Source organism: Chiloscyllium punctatum, chromosome 27, assembly GCF_047496795.1.
Source record: "Chiloscyllium punctatum isolate Juve2018m chromosome 27, sChiPun1.3, whole genome shotgun sequence".
Lineage (NCBI taxonomy): Eukaryota > Metazoa > Chordata > Chondrichthyes > Orectolobiformes > Hemiscylliidae > Chiloscyllium > Chiloscyllium punctatum.
Window position 1 is genome coordinate 51,755,088 of NC_092765.1, and position 16,855 is coordinate 51,771,942.

Consider the following 16,855-nt stretch of genomic DNA (forward strand, 5'->3'; position numbering starts at 1 on the left):
TCATGTGCATATTGTTGAGACATAAATCAGTACAGCGCAGTAGATTTGATTAGATTCCCTCCAGTGTGGAAACAGGCTCTTCAGCCCAACAAGACCACACCAACCCTCCCAAGAGTAATCCACCCAGACCCATTCCCTATATTTATGCACCTAACTATGGGCAATTTAGCATGGCCAATTCACCTGACCTGCACATCTTCGGCTCTCAATATTGTGCCAACACTCTCCAAAGCTTCCATATCCTTCCTATAATGAGGCAACCAGAACTAAACACAATATTCCAAACGTGGTCTAACCAGGGCTGTCATCTGCATTCAAACTTGACCTTTCAAAATGAGTCACGTCACACTTTTCCAGGTTGAACTCTATCTACCAATTCTCTGCATCTTGTCGATGTCCTGCTGCAACCGACAACAGCCTTCCACACTATCCACAACTTCACAAAAGACTGATGTTTGCTGCTGGGGACTGGCCTAAAAATATAAAGCAGATCAATTACTGCTATAAGAATACCATTTTGGTATTTGGCACTGAGATGTTGATATACTCCTGAGGAGTGGCAGCTAGTTGGATGTTGACTTAGTCAATCAAGCAAGGACAGATGCAGGCCAGCCAATCTCAGTGTTTTTTAAAAGAAGAAATTAATGGGTGAACTGGTTTTGTCTGGGGAGAAAGCAGTGTTGCTTTGGAAGGTGCAGGACTGAGGTTTTTCTTTTGGTTTTCCACTCTCTAGTTAATATCATTATCGACTTGTTGATAGCCCTGAGAAAAGAACCCTAGTCTATAAAGAATAAGGAAAAGCCTCCAGAGATCTGCAGAAATGATTTGCATTGACTGGTGACTTTTGAATTCAAGTAAGATACAATCATATGTGCCTGTAATACAACCCATTGGATTTCATGAATGCATGGTTGAAACATAGTTGAAATGGTTATTGAACTGGCAACTTAAATTCTTTTTTTTAAATGTTTATCTCTTAACTATGTCTGTCTGTCAGTGGAGAGGGGGAATAATCAGGCTTAGATTGTAGATGTTAATTAGATTGCCTTGTGTTCTGCTAAAGTTACATTACTGTTTCAGTTATAAACTATATGTCCAAGACTGGTTATTTGTAAAGTCCAGTTAGGAACAGTTGAGCAATTTTGAGGGTTGTCAAGTATTTAACTTTACTGTATTGTGAATCTGCAGTCAGCAAGTCTGATTTAGTCTGGCTTACAACCCTGTGTCGTAACAATATCCACAGATATGCAGTCAGATATATGCACACTCACGCATATTCAGGTTCTCACACAAGTGTTAACATGTCTGTATTCAAACATTGCTCATGTGCTTACAACCCTCTAAGATCTCTGCATTGGTAACGCAGATTGCTGGGTGCTCCTGAATTCCATTACTCCACTATTGATGTCTTTATGTCCAACTCCCTGAATTCTCAATTGCACTTTAAAACTCTCACATGCTCTGTATTCCAAAATTAGGGTTTCTTGATTTCTCCAAGTGTCACTATCCTCCTTTGAACTGCTTTTCAAAATTTGATTCTTCAGTCAAGGTTTTGGCTACTGACCCATAATACCTTCTTTTATGGTTCAGTTCCAAATGTTAGATGATAATTGCTCCTGTGAAGATCTTTGGAACATTTTGCTATTCTTCCATTTAGCAAGTGTTTACCCCAATGTGCTAACAGAAACTGAGCTCCAGATGAAAGGGATGATCCATTTCCAACTCCTTCACTCTGAAGGCATTTTGTGTAGATCATATAATTATCTTTCTCAAAGAATCACTTATTCTTAACCAAAACAAATTTTTGAAGAAACTTAGATCACCTGGCAGCATCAATGGAGAAAAAGCAAAGTTAATGTTTTGTGTTTCCCAACGATCATTTCTTCACTTACAGAAGCAGCCTAGTGGTATTATTGCTGGACTGTTAATCCAGAGGCCCAGATAATGTTCTGGGGACCTGGTTTGAATCTTGCCATGGCAAATGGTAAAACTTGAATTCAATAAAAATCTAGAATGGAGAGTCAAATAATGACCATGAATCCATTGTCAATTATCGGGAAAACCACCTGGTTCTCTGATGCCCTTTTGGGATGGAAACTGCCATCCTTACCTAGTGTGGCCTAGATGTGACTTCAGACTCAACAGCAATATGGTTGACCTTTAACTCTGCTAAGGGCAGTTAAGGATGGGCAATAAAAGCTGGTCTAGCCAGCGACTTCCATGAATGAAGATTTTTAAAAAAGCCTGCGTGCAGTCCTTGACACTGTCCAACCATCCCCTCATTTCTCTACTACCAGGCAACTGGCTGGTGTTGCTGTCGCCTATCTAACTTTAACCAGAGAATGACATGTAATTGTTTCTCTTTCTGTTTCCTCACTTTCATCTCTGATGTCCTTCAAGAATCGGTTGTTGACCCTCTCCTATTTCTCATCTTCAGATTGCCAAAGGCAATAGGATCTGGAAGTAAAGTCTTAGTTTTCACCTGTATGCTGACAATACGCAGCTTTAACTGTTGACCACCCCCTTTAAAACCTCCACTGTTGGTAAATCATTGGACCAAATTCTGGGCAAGTTGGTGTAAAAAGATGATGGATATGTCTGATATCTAATTCTGCACAGAACTACTGACTGCTATGTGTTAAATTAATGGATTCTCACACTCTCTTTCTCTCTCTCTCTCTCTCTCCCATTAGTTGCCATCTTAACAGCAAAAATTCGGAATTACCAAGAGCACCTGCAGGTACACAGGAAGGTGAGTGGTAGAAAATTTGATAGGGGCCCACACAGTGAATCTGACTTTTAACACTGTACAAGGACAAGTACTACTAAGACACATTGCTCTTTGTCACAATCCTGGACCTAGCCATTCAATGTGCCACTATCGGGCAATTAACCACCCTGTCAATATTCTCCCAACATCCAATTGAAGACAATGAGAAGTGCTGACAGGAGAGGAATTCATTTGGGTTGTAGTGCTGAATCGTAGTTTGTTCGTGCTTTCAGTTCACAGAGCTGTTGGACCTGTGTCCGGTAAAGTGAAAATAATGGGCCTGGGGCTCTGGACCACCCCACGTTGTATTTCTACTCCAGTTGGGCACACCCTACATGAGTTTGGGAAACATTAACCTCCACATACGTATGGTGCACAGATCCAATGCCCCTTTGAATAGCACTGAAACAAACCTAGATTATGTTGGAATCTGGGAGTACAGTTCAAATCTGACTCCTAGGAGAGATCTTTCATTGGCACCAGTCATCTGTCAAACATTCATTTTCAGTTCTACTTTATTCTTACATATCGTTGTGAAATTTTGTCACTTTTACCAAGCAATGCAAATTTCAGTTAATGAATGAACGATTTCTTTTGGCTTAATTCATTGTCGTGGCTTGTGACAATACATTGGGAAAGTCAATGACACAATGATTCTGATGTCTCAACTTACACCACATTTTGAAGGAAACTCTCCTCTCTGCAAATTTAACTAACTTTCTAAAGTTCATTGATTCCTTTAGGCAGAATGATTCTGTAAGTGGCAGATGTGATGCAGGACCAGGCATCTGTATTTCATGGTTAATTGTCTGTGGCAGATATCATAATTGAACCTGATTGCTTGTCATCTCTGACCAGATCATACTGGTATTACATAAAATTTTACAGATGGCCATGAGCCCGATGTCACTGCTGGTGTTTATGTTCCATGTAAGGGGTTTCCTGCTGTACTTCAGCTAACTCAACATAGTCTCTTCCTGAACTATAGTCATTGCACGATTCTAGGAGTTTGGGCCTTATCTTGCCTGTTTGTGCTTATCTAACGTTCCCCTACATTCACAAGTTATACAATATGGAAACAGACCCTTCAGTCCAACTAGCCTATGACGACCAAATGTCCCAAACTAATCTAGCCTTAATTGCCAACACCTGGCCCATATGCGTCTAAATCCTTCATATACCCATCCAGATGCCTTTTAAATGTTGTAATTGTACTGGCCTTCACTTCCACTGGCAGCTCATTCCATACATGTACCACCCTCTGCATGAAAAAGTTGCTGCTTAAGTCCCTCCAAAATATTTCCCCCTCACTCTAAACCTTTGCCCTCTAGTTCTGGACTCCTCCCACCCCAGGGAAAATACCTTGTCTGTTCTCCCTATCCATGCCGATCGTGATTTTATAAAAAGTTCACCACTCAGCATCCAGCCTATTTAGCCTCGCCCGATAGCTGAAACCCTCGGACCCTAGCAACATCCTTTTAAATGTTTTCTGGCGACACAGTGGCTCAGTGGTTAGTACTGTTGCCTCACAGCGTCAGCAACCCAGCCTCAGCCGACTGTCTGTGTGGAGTTTGCACATTTTTCTTGAAGTCAAGCAAGAAATGCATTAGCTGTGCAGATTTAGTGCTGTGTCTAACAGGAATGTGGGTTTCTTTTTCTGACCATGTGATCTCTGCCTTTCTCTCTCTCCCTCCTTTTTAAAATGCCGTTCTTTTGATGTTATTTCCCCCAATGTTCCAAAACAATGCCACAGCTTATAAGACAATAATTGCTGTTCCTGGCATTCAAGGAAATCGCCTAGATACAGGACCTTTAGTTTTATCCTTTTACCATTTTGTAAATTTTAATTTCACCTGTTGATTGCCTCTTACATTCATGCTCTCTATTCCTTCAAACAAGGTCTGTTTACGATATCTTATAAAATTATCCTCACTCTTTGGCCTTGACGCTCTGATTTATCATATAATCTCAAATTTGATCTCGTGCCCCCTCTATTCAGTTTAAAATCCTTTCTATTTCTTTACTTATAAAGTTGGCAAGAACACTAACCTTAATTGGTACAAATTCCACCTTCCCCACTGCTACTACCAGTCTCATGAACCTTCCCCCACACCACTCTTTGAGCCATGCATTCATGTTTCTAATCTGATTTGCCTTGTACCACTTTGCACACCACTCAGGTAATATTGCAGGGATTATGACATTTGATGATCTTAATTTCGGATCTAGCTCCTCATACTGGCTATGCAGAACCTACTATTTTGTTCCTGAATCACTTAACTCTAGTGCTCTATTATAAGTTGCACTCAAGCTAGGTCAGCCCAAGTTGGCTTTTTTTATATGCTCTGAAATAATTGCGCGGAGGCCATTATCCCATCACCAAGTCACCCATTATTTACATAAGCACAACACATGGGCTGTGACCGGCTCGCTCAAAGCCAGTCCCTTGACTGAGGGGACCATTGCAATCTCCTGTTTATATCTGTCAATCAAGGCTATCTGATGAGCCCAGGTTATTAACACCGATTAAGAGCTCATAGTCTATGGGATCCACCTGGTTCTAAACACTACATGCTGTTAACACACATCAGCCTTCCTGATCTACTTAATGATCCAGTTACGGCTGTTTCTTAGTTAAAGTTGTTCTTTTACTGGACTTTCAGAACATCTTACTTCAGACTGGAAATGGCAGAGTTGACACAGTAGATATAAGTTTGCCATCTCCAAACTAGATTACACTTATGCCAAATAAAAATTTAGACTTTCTTGCCCAACCGTTGCACACACACAGTCCCATCTAGAGAGGCACATTGCTCCATAAAGATCCATTGTCAATTTTAATGTAGCTGAGTCAATCTCACATACTCAAGTCCCATTTTCCACACTTCTCATGGTCTTTAATATCCCACCGATCTAATGCTGCTCATTTTCACTCTACGATATTTCCCTGTCCAAATTCACTAAAAAAAATGTACATAGTGTTTCAGTGACAACAAACATTGAACAGCACAGTACAGGTACTTCGGCACTCAATGTTGTGCCAGCCTTTTATCCTACTTTAAGACCACACCACCCTACATACCCTTCATTGTACTAACTTCATGTGCCTATCCAAAACTCGCTTAAGTGTCCCTAATGTATCTGACTCTCCTACCACTGCTGGCAGTGCATTCCACGCACCAATACTCTGTGTAAAGAACCTACCTCTGACATCTCCCCTAAATCTTCCTTCAATTACCTTAAAATTACGTCCCCTCATGATAGCCCTGGGAAAAGGTCTCTGGTTATCCACTCTATCTATGCCTTTCATCATCTTGTACACCTCTAGAAATAGAAAGAACATAGAAAAAATACAGCGCAGTATAGGCCCTTTGGCCCTCGATGTTGCGCCGATTCAAGCCCACCTAACCTACACTAGCCCACTATCCTCCATATGCCTATCCAATGCCCGTTTAAATGCCCATAAAGAGGGAGAGTCCACCACTGCTACTGGCAGGGCATTCCATGAACTCACGACTCGCTGGGTAAAGAATCTACCCCTAATATCTGTCCTATATCTACCACCCCTTAATTTAAAGCTATGCCCCCTCGTAATAGCTGACTCCATACGTGGAAAAAGGTTCTCATGGTCAACCCTATCTAAACCCCTAATCATCTTGTACACCTCAATCAAGTCACACCTAAACCTTCTTTTCTCCAATGAAAACAGCCCCAAGTGCCTCAGCCTTTCCTCATACGATCTTCCTACCATACCAGGCAACATCCTGGTAAACCTCCTCTGCACCCGTTCCAGTGCCTCCACATCCTTCCTATAGTATGGCAACCAAAACTGCACACAATACTCCAGATGCAGTTGCACCAGAGTCTTCTACAACTGCAACGTGACCTCAGGACTCCAGAACTCAATTCCTCTACCAATAAAGCCCAATACACCATATGCCTTCTTCACTGCACTATTTACCTGGGTGGCAACTTTCAGAGATCTGTATACATGGACACCAAGATCCCTCTGCTCATCCACACTACCAAGTATCCGACCATTAGCCCAGTACCCCACCTTCTTGTTACTTATACCAAAGTGAATCACCTCACACATACCCATATTGAACTCCATTTGCCACCTTTCTGCCCAGCTCTGCAGCTTATCTATATCCCGCTGTAACCTGACACATCCTTCCTCACTGTCAACAACTCCACTGACTTTTGTATCATCCGCAAACTTGCTCACCCAACCTTCTAGCCCCTCCTCCAGGTCATTTATAAAAATGACAAACAGCAATGGTCCCAAAACAGATCCTTGTGGAACACCGCTAGTAACTGCACTCCAAGATGAACCTTTACCATCAACTACTACCCTCTGTCTTCTTCCAGCCAGCCAATTCCTAATCCAAACCTCCAACTCACCCTCAATGCCATACCTCCGTATTTTTTGCAGTAGCCTACCATGTGGAACCTTACCAAACGCCTTGCTAAAATCCATATACACCGCTTTACCCTCGTCCACCTCCTTAGTCACCTTCTCAAAGAATTCAATAAGGTTTGTGAGGCACTTCACAAAATCATGCTGACTATCCTTGATCACATTATTCCTATCCAGATGTTCATAAATCCTATCCCTTACAATTCTCTCTAAGACTTTGCCCACAACAGAAGTGAGACTCACCGGCCTATAGTTACTAGGGTTATCCCTACTCCCCTTCTTGAACAAGGGAACCACATTTGCTAATCTCCAGTCTTCTGGCACTATTCCTGTAGACAACGAGGACATAAAAATCAAGGCCAATGGCTCTGCAATCTCCTCCCTTGCTTCCCAGAGAATCCTAGGATAAATGCCATCAGGTTCAGGGGACTTATCTATTTTCACCCTTTCCAGAATTTCCAACATACCTCAAAGCCGTCCATTCTAATTAAATTGTGACTCAGTATTCACATCGGCAACAATGTCCTGTTCCTGAGTGAATACTGACGAAAAGTATTCATTCAGTGTCTCCCCAATCTCTTCAGCCTCCACACGCAACTTCCCACTACTATCCTTGACTGGACCTATTCCTACCCTAGTCATTCTTTTATTCCTGACATACCTATAGAAAGCCTTTGGGTTTTCCCTAATCCTACCAACTAAGGACTTTTCATGTCCCTTCCTTGCTGCTCTTAGCTCTCTCTTCAGATCCTTCCTGGCTACCTTATAACTCTCAGTCGCCCCAACTGAACCTTCACGCCTCATCTTTACATAAGTCATCTCTCACCCTTCTTCATTCCAGGGAGAAAAGCCCTCGCCCCCTCAACCTTTCTTCATAAGACATGCCCTACAGTCCAGGCAGCATCCTAGTAAATCTCCTCTGCACCCTCACTATAGCTTCTACAATCTTCCTATAATGAGCTAATAAGAATTGAATGCAATATTACAAATGTGGTCTAACCAGGCAAGACCACATTTGAAACCTTTCACTTGGGTAACCTTTTCTAAAATTTTCTAAACTTTTCTTATTGATTCTTCTTGTGGTTGACTTACTGTGTTAATAAAGAGTAGAAATAAACTTTGAGGCAGAATATAAATTTCACTCTGCATCTAACCCAGTTGGGAAAGATGCTGGAGTCTATTATAAAGGACGAAATTACATCACATCTGGATAGTAGTAACAGGATAGGTCAGAGTCAGCATGGATTTATGAAGGGGAAATCATGCTTGACTAACCTTCTGGAATTTTTTGAGGATGTAACTCTGAAGATGGACGAGGGTGATCCAGTAGATGTAGTGTCCCTGGACTTTCAGAAAGCTTTTGATAAAGTCCCACATAGGAGATTAGTGAGCAAAATTAGGGCACATGGTATTGGGGGCAAAGTACTGACTTGGATTGAAAGTTGGCTGGCTGATAGGAAACAAAGAGTAGTGATAAACGGCTCCATTTTGGAATGGCAGGCAGTAACCAGTGGGGTACCGCAAGGATCAGTACTGGGACCGCAGCTTTTTACAATATATGTTAATGATATAGAAGATGGTATTAGTAATAACATTAGCAAATTTGCTGGTGATACTAAGCTGGGTGGCAGGGTGAAATGTGGTGAGGATGCTAGGAGATTACAGGGTGACCTGGACAAGTTAGGTGAGTGGTCAGATGCATGGCAGATGCAGTTTAATGTGGGTAAATGTATGGTTATCCACTTTGGTGGCAAGAACAGGAAGGCAGATTACTACCTAAATGGAATCAATTTAGGTAAAGGGGCAGTACAGAGAGATCTGGGTGTTCTTGTACACCAGTCAATGAAGGTAAGCGTGCAGGTACAGCAGGTAGTGAAGAAGGCTAAATAGCATGCTGGTTAACCCAGCGCTGATTATCTGCCTTTAGGAATGTTTGGTGAGGACCGTATCAAGGGAGCTTTATTTTTGCAGAAAAATAGAAGAAAAGTATTCCTTGGGACCGAGGGACTGGAGCTGTTTGACTTATGCTCATCTCAATTTCAATTTTCTCATCCACTTTCCTGTTCTTTCCATATGTCCTTTTTAATATTTTTCTTTATCGAAGTCTTGTGAAAAGGTTTTTAATGGCACTTGTAATGGTTCAGTACTCCTGTAATGGTAACGTTGCATGTTCACATGCCATTACAATCGCAATTTTAGTGATTAGTTCATATCTTCACCTTCAGCAATTACGTGACCAATGATTTCATCTATCACAAATGCAAACTTGGTACCCAGATACAATGTCAGCAGAGTCCTGGGTCATCATTGCACAATTGCTTGGTCAAGTGTATCTTTCTAAAGTACTCAGACATGTTTGTTCTTAAATAGGATAAGACCAACAAACGCTACATGTTAATGGCAATCGACAGACGGAAGAAGCTGTTGAAGTATCTCCGGAGAACACGCTATGAGGTGTTTGAGAATGTGTGCACCCAGCTAGGCATTCAGTACACCTTCCCCCCAGAATATTACAGGAAGGTGACACAGCGATGGGCTGCCAAAAAAGCTTTGTGCATAAGGGTAAGGAGATTAGCCAACTGGGTTCAATATGATTGCTAACATGGCAGAATTTGTTGAATAAACTTGAAATTATGCTCTGCAACCTGGACAAAGTAGGGAAAGATTTTCAGAGAGATTGTCTTCTGACCCCACCTCACAAGAATGCTAGATGTGGGCAGGATCAGAGCTCTGAAAGATGGTTGCCGTGGTAGGCTAGCTTATCACCAAATACTGGGTGAACTAAAATTCTGGCTGTGGGGATGGACATAAGTGTCACTTGGTGCTGTTTTGAGAAACCTGAACAGATATCAATATCTGCAGTGTTGATGCATTGTGGAGCTTTCAGATTGAGGCCTAGAGATCTACAGCACAGAAGAAAGTCACTGATCTCTCCATCAAGGAAAAACATTGTCAACCCACCTATGCCCATATAACTTTATATTTTTCAGTCATGTACCCTCTCAATCTCCTCTGCTCTACAGAAAACAACCCCAGTCTGTCCAATCTCTCTCTATAACTGAAACTCTCCAGGTCAGGCAATTCCCTCCTATAATGTGGATCACATGCACTAATCTAGCTCTAGTCTAACCATATTTTATAAAACATTAAACGCATGAAAGGTTTACTCTGTGCTCTTAAGCGCTACGCCTCGACTAATAAAGACAAATATACCGTACACCTCCTTAACCACTGTATCCACCTGCCCCAATACCTTAACGGGCCAGTGTATTTACACAATAAGGTCCCTTTGATACTCTGTGATTCCCAGGGTTCTACCATTCATTGTGTATTCCCTTGCTTTGTTTGTCCTGCCTGCATGCATCACTTCTCATTTATCTGGATTGAATTCCATTTGCCACTGATCTACTTATCCCACCAGCTCATCAATGTCCTCTTGTAGTCTCAGGCTACCCTCCTCACTAGTCACCACGAAACCAATCTCCATATCAACAAACAGCAAGGGCCCCGACACAAACTTCCGTGGAACCCTACTGGACAAAGGCCTCAACCATCACACTCTGCCACCTGCCACTCAGCCGCTTGTGTATCCAATTTACCAATTTCTTGAATCCCATGGACTGTTACTTGTGCTATAAGGCTCCCAAGGCATTGCTGAAGTCCAAGTAGACTACCACAAAAGTATTGTCCTATTCTAACCTGATAATTTCTTCAAAAATCTCAGTCAAGTTAGTCAGACATGACCTCTCGTTAACAAAACCATGCTGACAGTTTTTGATTAATCCCTGCTTCTCAAAATGCAGATTAGCGGCCTCACAGCGCCGGAGACCTGGGTTCAATTCCCACCTCAGGTGACTGACTGTGTGGAGTTTGCACGTTCTCCCCGTGTCTGCGTGGGTTTCCTCCGGGTGCTCCGGTTTCCTCCCACAGTCCAAAGCTGTGCAGGTTAGGTGAATTGGCCATGTTAAATTGCCCGTAGTGTTAGGTAAGGGGTAAATGTAGGGGTATGGGTGGGTTGCGCTTCGGCGGCTCGGTGTGGACTTGTTGGGCCGAAGGGCCTGTTTCCACACTGTAATGTAATGTAATCTAATCTAATTCTGCTTCCAACAGTTTCCCCACCATTGAGGTTAGATTGACTGGTCTGTAGCTTCCTCCTTGGACCATGAGATCATAGGCCTTCAGTCCAACCAATCCATGTTTCCAATCTAAACCAGTCCCACCTGCCTGCATTTGCCCCAGACCCCTCCAGACCTTTCCTATTCATGTCCTTATCCAAATGTCTTTCCAATGTTGTAACTACCCACATCCACCACTTCCTGTGGAAGTTCATTCCACATATGGTCCACTCTGTATAAAAAAACCTTACATCTTTATTAAATCTTTCTCCTTTCATCCTAGTCTTGAAATCCCCAACCCTAGGAAAAGACACCTGCCATTCACGTTATGTGTAGCCTTCATGATTTTCTCAACCTCACTAAGGTCACCACCCAATCTCCTACAATCCAGTGAAAAAGCCGCAGCCTGACACGTCACGTGTCAATGGGCTATTAAGCTGTAAACGTCATTCAGTCATATCTTTAATGAACACAGATAGGAAATACCAGCTGGAATCTGGAGGAATCCAGTGATCCACAGATCAGTTGCAACATTCCTAAATGCCATCTGGTTGAGATCAGCAGGTTCTTGCACTTTGAGTGAGGACTTACAACATGACTTGTTATTGTTCTGATAGAATCATGCAATAAAGAGAGGTCTTTGGGCCATCAACAAAAACTACTCTATATCTGTATTAAATGCAGTTTCCAGCACTTGGCCTTGAATGTTATGACATTTCAAGTGTTCACTTTTTAAAGCTCTTTTGATTTACCTGGATTGATGAAATAATTTGCCTCAGTGCATCCCACATATTTTAAGACCAATAAAACCACTTTCTAGATTACAGCAGTGACTATGCTTCAACACTACTGCACTGGTTATAAATTACTTTGGGATGCTATAGTATATACTGAAAATGCAAATTCTGTCTTTGCTTTGGTGTTGCTCATTTGGATTATCAGGTGAATCCTGAAATTGTGTTCTGTTTATCTTGCCACAATAACAAAAACTTTAAATCCTCCTCATTATTATAACCTAAAAATTACTGATTAAAGACAGTTAAGTATAGGGTTAAGTAGTTTAAATATAACTAACTTAATTACTCGCTCCCTTCATTAACTTGAGCCCCATTCTCCAGCCAAAGTGTTGCTGTTTTTTCCTGCAGTCTAAACTTAGCCAATGAATTATTTCCTTGCTCCCTTCTTGAAGTCAATTTTGTAATTCAATTTTATAATGATCACCAAAGCTATACCACAGTACTTTCAGTTCTGCCTCATGCTATGGAATTAGGCCCAAAATCTGGAATTGCATTTTGAAACCTCAACCCCTCTTTGCTCTTTCAAGAGTCCCTCCCACTCTGAAATCTTCCTCACTGTATACCCTTCTGGTCAGCTTTATGGCTCCGTGTCAAGTTTTGCTTGCTTGTTGTTCCTGTGAACTACTTTGGAAAATATTATTACATTGGAATTTGCTATGTAAATAGAAGCTGTTGTCAAGGCTGTCAGGAAGTTGGTTTGGGGAAAGGCTTTGCAGGAACTAGTATATCTTTGATCTTCTTAAAACCAGTTACAACTGAACAGAAGCCAGTTGACCAGCATTGGGAGTTCCACCCAGAAAGAAACTGCAGTTACTCTGCAGTCCTCCCACTTCCTCCCTGATGTTAGAAAGTATATCAAATATAAAAGGAATCCGGCTTGGCCATTGTGCCTCACAATTGAAAGCCTACCTAGAGACCCTGCTTAGACCTGTGAGTAATTATGGATGAGTGGAACTACAGCTCAAGAAATTGTGCATGAAAAGGCAGGGGCAAACCTGCTTTCCGTTCGCCCCATAAACGATAATGGCAAACTCTTTCTGAGTAATTTGCAAACTCACCATACAACAAAATTCTTAAATGGATGAATCGGAAATGTGCAGATCGGAATTGAAACTGGGAAGGGAAAAATCCCATTGTCCTTGTCTTCGTGGATTCTGTCAGTTTAAGTAAGATTTTGAATGAGGTGTTGGTTGAGATGGTCTGAATAATTGGGATGTAAATTCAAGAGGAGAAACACAAAAATAATAATTTCAAAATTACTGCCTGAGCAGCAAGCAAATTGGTGTGGCTCAATAAAGTCAGTGGGTTGAGTGTGGCTCAAGGATTTGATGTGGGAACATGGGTTTCAAATCCCAGAACAGTGACACCAATACTGGAAAAGGGAGATGTTCAATTGGAATGGGTTTCACTTGAATGTTGTAGGGACTAATGAGCTGGTAAACAGGTAGGGCTGTAGATAAGTCTATAAAATAAGTAGTTGCTCAAAGTTAAGGGAAAATTTGAATTTCAGAAGGATAGTCCAAAAAGAGAGAGTAGCTCTATCAATAAAGGATAAGATCAGTACAGGATTATGAAATGATTTTGGCTCAGAAGATCAAGTTGTAGATCTTATTGTGTGGCTCACATCGCCAGCAGCCCAGGTTCAACTCTAGCCTCGGGCGACTGTCTGTGTAGAGCCTGCACGTTCTGACTGCATGGGTATCCTCTGGGTGCTCTAGTTTCCTCCCACAGTCCAAAGATGTGCAAGTTAGGTGAATTGGCTGTGCTAAATTGCCCATAAGTGTTCAGGGATGTGTAGGTTAGGTGCATTAGTCAGGAGCGTAAATATAGGGTTGGGAGAATGGATATGGGTGGGTTACTCTTTGGAAGGTCAGTGTGGACTTGTTGGGCCAAAGACCTGTTTCCACACTGTAGGGATTCTATGAATCTGTGAATAGCAAAGAAAAGAAGTAACAAATACTTTGCATCGATATTTACAAAGAAGTGAGTCTCAGGAGGGATACATTAATATTCTGGGACATTGTCAATATAAAAAAAATGGTGGTGTTGGGTGTTTTAAAAAGAATTAAGGTAGACAAGTTCCCAGGACCTGATGGGGTCCCAGACGACTGGAGAATAGCCAACATTATTCCTTCGTTTAAGAAGGGCAACAGAGTTAATCTGGGAAATTGCAGGCTGGCAGCCTTGTATCAATGGTCGGTAAATTATTGGAGAAAATTCTTAGGGATAGAGTTTACCCTCATTTTTTAAAAAAATGACTTATTGGGAGATATTAGCATGGCTTAGTATAAGGAAGGTTGTGTGTCTCAAACTTGATTGTCCTTGTCACTTCTTCAAAAAACTCAATGTATAATGTGGAGCAGTAGATGTGTATCTGGACTTTAGCAAGGCCTTTGACAAGGTTCCACATGGCAGACTGATACAAAAGGTAAAGTCAAGTAGGATCTGCAGTGAGCTGGTAAGATGAATACAGAACTGGCATGGTTATAGAAGACAGAGCAGCGATGGAAATGTTTTTTTGATAGCTTTGTGATAACTATGGTAAAAGGGAAATGAGATACCTTTGACAGGGTAAAGGAGAATCCAAAGAGATTCTACAAGTATATTAAGTGCAAAAGAGTAATGAGAGAGAGAATAAGGTCAGGATCAACATGGCCATCTATGTGTGGGACCAAAGGAGATGGGTGATATCCTAAACAAACGTTTTGAGTCAGTATTTACAGTAGATACAGACATGGAAGCTAGGGAGCTCCGGAATATAAATAGTGATCTTTTGAAAAGAGTCCAAAATGCAGAAGAGCAAGTGCTGAAGGTCTTAAAACGCATGAAGGTAGATATTATCCTAGGATCTGATCAATTGTATTCCAGGACATTGTGGGAAGCTAGGAAAGAAATTACAGGGGTCCTAGCAGAGATTTTTGTATCAACGACAGCCACAGGTGAGGTGTAAGAAGACAGGAGGGTAGCTAATGTGCCATTATTTAAGAAAGGTTGCAAGGAAACGTCAAGAACTACAGATGAGTGATCCTAATGTCAGTGGTGGGTAAGTTGTTGGAGGGCTTATTGAGAGACAGAATCTACATGCAAAGAAAGATTATGGATAATCAGCATGGCTTTGTGTGTGGGAAATCAGATCTTTCAAATTTGATTTGGTTTTTTTAAAGAGGTGACCAAGAAGATAGATGAATGCAGAGCAGTAGACAGTATCTGCTTGAACTTCAGCAAGACTTTTGATAAGGTCCCAGTGGGAGACTGATAGTACTTGGGATTCAAGGAAATTTGGTAGATTGGATCCACAAGTGGCTGTGTGGCAGGAAGCAGAGGGTGATGGTTGAGGAGTATGCCCAGTGGGGTTCCACCAGGGTCAGTGTTGCAGACATTGCTGTTTGTTGATACAAAAATTGGTGAGGTGGTAAGTAGTAAGGACAATAGTCTTAGATTGCAAGAGGACATAGATGGGCTGGACAGATGAGCCAAATTCAATCCATATAAGCATGAAATGATGCATTTAGGCAGTGCAGACAAGGAGATACACAGTGAATGGTAGGACCTGGAAAATGCAGAGGGTCACAGTCCCTTAAACTATCAGGACAGGAGGATAACATGGTTAAGAAGGCATATTGCATACTTAATTAGTCGAGGCATAACATCTAAGAGCAGGGAGATTATGTAGGAAGTTTTATATGTTTAAATTTTTATAAAACATTGGTTAGGCCAGAGCTAGATTAGTGTGTGTAGTTTTGGAATCCACGGTATAGGAAGGATGTGGCTGCACTGGAACAGCTGAAGAGCAGATTTACCAGGGTGTTGTCTGCGCTGGAGAGTTCCAGTTAGAGGAGGGATTGGACAAACTTGGTTTGTTTTCCCTTGAATACCAAAGGGTGAGGAGTGGTATGATAGCAATTTACAAAATTGAGAGGTATGGATGGTCAGTGTTTTTCCCAGAATAAAATGTGAATTACTCATGGTCATCGGTTTAAGGTAAAAGGAGGTAAGTTTAAAGGAGCTACAAGAGGCAAGTTTTTTTTTTCGCAGAGGGTGGTAAATGTCTAGTTTGCAGAGGAGCCGATGGAGGCCGATACAATAGTAACATTTAAAAAGCGTTTTGACAGATAAATGAATCGGCAGGGAATGGAGGGTTATGGACCATGTAGGGGCAAAAGGTTTTTAGTTTAGAAAGGCACAGCGTGTCAGCACAATCTCGGTGGGCTGAAGGGCCTGTTCCTATGGTGTACTATTCTTTGTTAACTGGTGGAAATAATCTAGAGCCCCCTATCAGCAGCTATCCTGTAGAAATAAGTATAAATTAACAAGTAATAGGACTGTATTAGGTAACAATTGTGTGTGACTTCAAATCTTTGGATGAATGAAGTAGGTAAAGTTAGCCTTGAAGATGAGTTCATAACGTACATTCAGGATAGTTTCTTAGAACAAAGTATGAAGAAAAAAACCATGAAGCAAACTGCTTGGATCTTTTAAGATGAAATATTAATGCTGTAATGGTGAAGATGATCATGACAAATTGAATGCAGTATTCTATTGTGAGGCTGATGTTTTAAAGACATCTACAAAGTATGAAGACATGTCTGGTTGAAGTTAACTCTGAAAATAGGTTAGAAGGTGAGTAGACATGTAGTGCTGGATATTTATGGAGATTACGGAATGTCTTTGAGAATTAAGAAAGGATGAACTATTTGTAGATAGCAAAGGAAATTAATCATATCCAGTTTTAAGAAAGGTGGATAATATTGCA

The 16,855-nt window shown here is 41.5% G+C and overlaps 1 protein-coding gene across 5 annotated transcripts in view; it reads left to right on the forward strand.

The window, feature by feature from the left end:
• The window catches only part of mrps15 (mitochondrial ribosomal protein S15), a 78,949-nt gene that overhangs the window by 21,275 nt on the left and 40,819 nt on the right, over positions 1–16,855 (forward strand). For 3 of the 5 annotated variants that reach the window (XM_072548640.1, XM_072548641.1, XM_072548643.1), the window contains exons 6-7: positions 2,694–2,752; positions 9,561–9,752. In XM_072548640.1, coding sequence (XP_072404741.1) covers positions 2,694–2,752; positions 9,561–9,752 — 251 coding nt within the window. The remainder of the gene's footprint in view (positions 1–2,693; positions 2,753–9,560; positions 9,753–16,855) is intronic. The other 2 variants (XM_072548642.1, XM_072548644.1) reach the window with 1 other exon arrangement.